The following is a 6,525-nucleotide window of genomic DNA, read 5'->3' as shown; positions in this document are numbered from 1 at the left end:
TTATTTTTTAAACCCCACATGTAGATATTTTATTACTAAAGCTTTAAAAAAATGAGTCCAACTTGACATGAAAGCATCACGCTACACATAGGATCCCCACAACGAGGTCTCTGGTGGGTGTTACTGGCAGTCAGTACAGACAGAAAGACAAAGACAGACAGACGTGGCCTGGGTAAACTCGCCGGGCTCGTCCAGCAGGAAGCTCTGATCTGTTCATTGGTCCGTCCTTTTTTTTTAAGTTATTTATTTCTTAACATGCCTTTCTTCCCCATTTGGCCACAGTGTCGTTTTAGTCCCATCCAGAAACAATTTCCACTGTCCTTCCTGCTTCCCCTTTGATCTTCAACACGTACTCGCACATCCCCACTGACCCCTGAGGCAGCGCCCCAGACTCTCAAGCCCTCAGTACATTTTCTGTCGGCTGGGCAGCACTGCCTCCTTCAGGAAAGAGAACACCAGGAGGATCCCAGACCTCTTCCCCCGTTTGCCCTTGGTGAAGTAATTAGATACTACATCATCTAAAAAAAAAAAAGGGGGAGGGGGAAACAGGAAATGTCATTTAAAACATGAGTTTTCTGACTGCACTGACACATAGAAGGCAGGAAACAGGTTTTAAAAACTTACAATGTACTTCAGAAACTAAGAGCAAGTGCAAAAAAGAACGCGCCCAACGTGGGGCTCGAACCCGACTGAGCTAGCCGGGCTGATGAGCAAAGTCTGTTAAAAGCAATGGCAGCATTGAGACTTACCTCCTTGCTGCATGGTGGACGGGAGAACATTTTCTCCTGCTGACAGCGACACAAAGAAGGCAAAGGGGATCACCCACAGGCAGATGGTGAAGTAGGCAAGCACCTATGTCCAGTTGAGCATAAATGGCACATGATTATACAAGAAAGAGAAATATAAAAAGATCTATATCCAAAACTGTACACAGTATTGTGAATCTGAGATTACATTACCTCTGAGAATGGGTAATACTCTTGTGCAAAGTACTGGAAGGCCATGTAATGGTTCACCACCACCAACACTGCAGCGAGAAAATTTACACTCATTACACTGACAAACGCTGTCATTTGACTCACAGTTTAATGTGTAAGAAGTCCATATTAGGACTAAAGGAAAATGAATCTATCCTTCTAGATGTGCACACAACAACCAGGCCAAAATATTAAAACCTCCTGCAAAATACTGTTTCACCAAAACAGCTCTGACCTGCCCTGGCACGGGGCTGTTGGTAGTGGAAAGTTAAAGTGGATTGGGCTTGTTTCAGGATATGCTGCATATGTTTCATTTGATTTGGATCTGGGGAGTCTGGATGCCAGAGGGGTGTACTATACAAGAAGTTTAACAAAACCAGGCTTTCTTTCCTTTAGCTGGCTCAACAACAGTTATCACAAATGGCAGCTATAAAAACTCCTGTTAAGCTTGCTTCAGGCCCTCAGCACTCACTTATAAAGGAGCATTTCACAGGTCATGTGACTCTTCATCAGCACAAAATGATCCCTGTGAGTGACACCTACTCCAGTCAGAGACATTAGTAGATGATAATGATGATGATAAAAAGCACAGCTTAACAATTTAATTATTTAAATCATACAGAGAATCTTTAATGCACTTAAAACGAGCTCTAAATTAAAGAAACAGTAAAAATGCGGCGCTTCCAGGTGATTTTTAAATCTGAAATTGAACATGATTTTGCTCCAACCAAGAATCAGTATTTCGCATGAGTTACCATGGTGATTTAACCAAGAAAAAGAGAGCCGCTTTTCTGACACAAAAACCTTTTCTTTAAGCTTGACACAGCTCACCAAGCCATTAATCTGGCTTTATAGTGCAACCCTGTGAACAAAACCTCAGGCTGTTTGTTTTGTTTGCTGTGCAGTGAAGCACATTTTCCTGCCAGTGGAGGCCACTACCAGAACTCAAGGCTTTCCAGTGTAATATTGGTTGGTAATGATATGATCAATAAAACACAGTTAAAGCAGTTCAGGCTGATCAGTGTTAATAGCAGATAGCATCCTTATTGATTTGTTAACTTTTCCCCCCTTTTCAGATTGTATTTGCTTAGTTTTACCAAATAATTCAAGGCAAATGTGTGTTACACTTACCACAGGAGAGGATGAAGTTTGGGGAGCTCAGAAGTATGTAAGGGAAGGTCTGCAGGAGTCCGAAATAAACCAGGTTTGTGAAGAGACCGACTCCCACCATCAACATTGGAAAGCCTTCGAACATATAGAGGCATACCAGCACCCCTGTAGAGAACTGGACACATCCACAGAAATCGTAAAAACCACTGTTGACCTGCATGTACAGCACATCATTAAAACAAGTACCTAAAGACAATCTCATCATTAAGTCACACCCAAATACTCACCAGTATCATGTACTTTATTATTCGGCTGGTGGCTACTGTGTACTCTTCTATTAGTTCAGCCAGGTAGTAGAGGCCAGCAGCTGAGAGAAAATGAAAGGTAATGAGCAACCAAAGAAGAAGACTTGGGGAGGGGCGTCAGTGTGAATAAAAGAGTAAGACACAGTTACTTTTAGGGTTGTTTTTGTTTTTTGTTTTTTATAGACTGCTAAATTTGTTCTGTCGCTTTTGCTGCAAATCATTCTGCTTAAAAAAAGAAATAAATAAAACATTTACATACAAATTTAGGGAAAGCAGGTGGTACAGTTTAGGTTTTGGAGCCACGAGGAGAAAGGATTCAACACCTGAGCAGCTAAAATTTACTGAAGGCAAACTGAGTATGTGACATTTTTCAAGATTTGTTGCAAAGGCTTTATCGACATTCAATACCTAGCTCCTGTGAACAGCCGTGGCAGAGCAACAAAGACGGACCAAATAATGTAGGTTCATTTGAGCAACACTGACACGACCCACAGTTACTGAGCTCATGTGGAAGGAAGGCCAAACAGACAGTAAATTGATCAGACTCGTCAATATGTGTGAACTGGATACTACCTGTGAGGGAGAAGCCAAGACATAAAACATGTCTGTACTTCTTTCACTAAATATAACAGCTTTCTATAACTACTATTGGCTAAAGTATGATTTTTTTTAAAAGAAGTTATGCGTTATTAATCAGAATAAGCATCTGAGTTATGAGTAATGGCTTTGTGTGTTGAAGGCCATGTGTTTGCAGCTTGCACACACAATTAAACTTACTCAAACTATAGTCCTTAAACAGTAATAACAAACACTGTTACTTGTCCAAAAATATTAAAACAAATAATTCTAAAACGAATGAACACTTAATAAGCAGTTAAGCTTGGCGTACGCTGGCCTTGATCTATACAACTCCAACATCATTGTGAAGTTTGCGGACGACACTACAGTGGTGGGTCTTATCACCAACGGTGATGAGACGGCTTACAGGGAGGAGGTCAGCGCCCTGACCCACTGGTGTCAAGACAACCATCTCACCCTCAACGTCGCAAAGACAAAGGAGTTGATAGTGGACTTCCGGAGGTGCAGAGAAGTACACACCCCCATCACCATCAACGGCGCTGCTGTGGAGAGAGTGAGCAGCTTCCACTTCCTTGGGGTACATCTGGCTGAGGATCTTACGTGGTCAGTACACATAAACAAAACAGTGAAGAAGGCGCAACAGCGCCTCTTCTTTCTCAGGAGATTGAAAAGATTCGGCATGAGCCCCCGCATCCTCAGGACCTTCTATCGCTGTGCCATTGAGAGCATCCTCACTGGATGCATCACCACCTGGTACGGCAACAGCACCGCCTACAACTGCAAAGCTCTCCAGCGAGTAGTGCGGTGCTCTGAACGGATAATTGGAGGTGAGCTTCCCTCCCTCCAAGACATCTACAGGAAGCGGTGCCTGAGGAAAGCGGGGAGGATCATCAAGGACTCCAGTCACCCCAGCCATAAACTGTTCAGACTGCTTCCATCAGGAAGGAGGCTCTGCAGCATCCGGTCCCGTACCAGCAGACTGAGAGACAGCTTCTTCCATCAGGCCATCAGACTGATGAACACGTCATAGACACCTCAGCTTCACTACTGGAACTTTAACATTATGCACTCCACACTGTACAGTAATGCCACTGTTTTGCACATGTCTTACTCTGTATATTTTTATATATTTTATTTATTGTTTACTCTATTTAATTTGTAAAATATGTGTACACACACACACACACGTAGAAAAATATTTAGTATACACATCCAGAAATGCATATACTATTATATATTGTACATATATTTATTAGTTTCAGATGTAGCCATTAGGGCTGGGTATCGTCACTGATTTCTAGAATCGATTCAATTCCGATTCACAAGGTCCCGAATCGATTCGATCCACGATTCGATTTAATTCGATTCGATTCAATTCGATTTAAATCTGGGAAATTTTGACAGTCAGAAATATAATTCAGATCAGTACATTTACATATTTTTGTATCTATAAAAAGGACGCTGACACTCGCAAGACTTTATCCAAGCTGTGAGCATCACAGCAGATGCCTTTGTGTCAAAGTAGCTGAGGATAAAACACAGAAAAACATGAAGGTGATTTTCCTGGCCTGGGATTTTATAAAAATATTCTGCAGTACATCAAAAACGAAAGAAAACCATTAATTAATGAACATTACCTCTGACGTTACAGCGGTTTTATTAGAGACACGGCTAAGCATTTTGCATTTTGAATAATTTTAAAAAGTTTAAATTTGTTCAGTATTGAACAGCAGAAATGAGGTTTTCTTTTCGGAAGAATGTAAAAGGGAAAAAAACAGCGGCCGACAGCCTGTAAGCAACAGTAGACTTGTGTAACAAGCAAGCGAATAATGAAGAAAGCGAAACTGTTCGAGAGAGAGAGAGGGGGGGAGGGAGAGAGAGAGCTGCGCATCGCGATGGAAGCAAAACAGTAAAAGAGTGAATTCATGACGATGTTTATGTGAAGCGTTTGGATCTTCTTTTGCTGCTGGTTCGGTCAATATTGTTTGGAGAGAGATCAAACTAACAGCTTTAGAATCAGCGCATAAAGGGCGTGAACACAAAGCGCGGACCCGGATCAGCGAGCTGTCGGCTTTCAGCCCCGACTGTGAGAAAGGCGACATCTAACTGATCCTGATCCGCGGGTCGCGCTGTGTGTTTAAGTCTATGTGCAGAATCCCTGTACCTGCTCTCATTTACTGTTTGGTGGTTCTTGAAATTTTGTGAGATGTCACCTGAGATTCTGGCATTTCGGACAAAATAAATTTATATTAAAAAATCGATTCAGGATTTTAATGAATCGATTTTACGTTATCCAAGCCAGAATCGATTTTAATCGATGAATTGATTATAAAAACCCACCCCTAGTAGCCATTCTTGTATTTTGCTTGTTTACATTATTGTATTTTGCACAACTCTGTTGCTTGTGAAGCTCGCACACAAGAATTTCACTCACATGTGCTGTACCAATGTACCTGCACATGTGATGTGACAATAAAAGTGATTTGATTTGATCTATAAAAAAATGAGGACACAAAGAGATAACTCATGTCATGAGTTGTCTCATTGAAAATGAAAACGATATACGTCATGAATATTTGCTGTTTTATTTTCTCATCTGCTGACAGGTCAGGTCACATGACTGAGCGTGTCATGCAGTAGGTGTTACGTGGCCAGGTAAAAGTCTACATGGACGGACCTCTGGCTTTGGGCCAAGCCTTCATTAAAAGTTTCGTACATGTAGGCTGCTCCTCTCCTGCGCTAACATCCTCCTCTCTGATGTAAACAGAAATACATGAGCGTAATTTAAAGCCTTCACGTTAGATTAGCATGAATCCTGCAGTTGGAGTCGGTCTTCACACCAGATTACAAAAAGAGGCCGAACTCTGTGCTGCTGAATCGGCTGATCAGTTAGTATCGATTAGGAGTTAAAGACAAAGAGAAAGTGATTCTACTGCCCCCCCCCCCCCAAAAAAAAGAAAATTTGAACATTTACCTAATAAAGATTGTCTGTTAACATTTAAAAGGTAGTCATTACAAAATATCTAATATCTTTTTTTTCAATCAATTCTCTTCCTCTTAACTTCCTGTCCTTTAAAGCTAACTAGCCCAGACGCCAGTAGGTAGCTTTCAGGACTCTGCTTCGTTCACTAACACGGCTTACATGCATATTTTATTACTGCGTTTTAAGTCGATAGCTGTTGGCAAAGCGGAGCTCAGTTATCACTCGCTAGCGCACCTTAATCTGCTGACTTGATCCGCTAGCATTGGCAGGCAAATATGAGCTACCTAGGCTAACAGCTGCAGGGGGATTTCAGCAAGCACTTACCTATTGCTAACGTGACGAAGGATATCTGGATGAGCAGCGACAGCCAGCTCAGTAAATAAATAAACCACATTGCTCTGCATATGCAACAGCACACAAAATAAGAAAATAATAGAGAGAGCAGCTAGCTGGTAGCTAACTAGCGCTGGTCAAAGTTCCTCCCCCTGGTGTTTCAGTACGAGCTGAGGAGAGACGTAAAGCCAGGCCTCAGAGCCCGGAAGGACTGACTTGTTTAGTTACAGCCCCACCT

At 41.9% G+C, this 6,525-nt stretch overlaps 1 protein-coding gene across 1 annotated transcript; it reads right to left on the bottom strand.

The window, feature by feature from the left end:
* tex261 (testis expressed 261) lies at positions 1-6,525 on the bottom strand. The gene is made up of 6 exons (XM_026162319.2): positions 6,279-6,525; positions 2,375-2,454; positions 2,109-2,262; positions 960-1,027; positions 750-852; positions 1-518 (listed from the first exon to the last, which is right to left on the bottom strand). The coding sequence occupies exons 1-6, from the start codon at positions 6,346-6,348 to the stop codon at positions 403-405; spliced, it is 591 nt and encodes a 196-aa protein (XP_026018104.1). The 5' UTR covers positions 6,349-6,525; the 3' UTR covers positions 1-402.

The sequence above is a fragment of the Astatotilapia calliptera genome, chromosome 3 (genome assembly GCF_964374335.1).
Source record: "Astatotilapia calliptera chromosome 3, fAstCal68.1, whole genome shotgun sequence".
In the NCBI taxonomy this organism is placed as follows: Eukaryota; Metazoa; Chordata; class Actinopteri; order Cichliformes; family Cichlidae; genus Astatotilapia; species Astatotilapia calliptera.
Note: the sequence above shows the minus strand (reverse complement) of the source record. Positions and strands in the feature narration are given on the sequence as shown.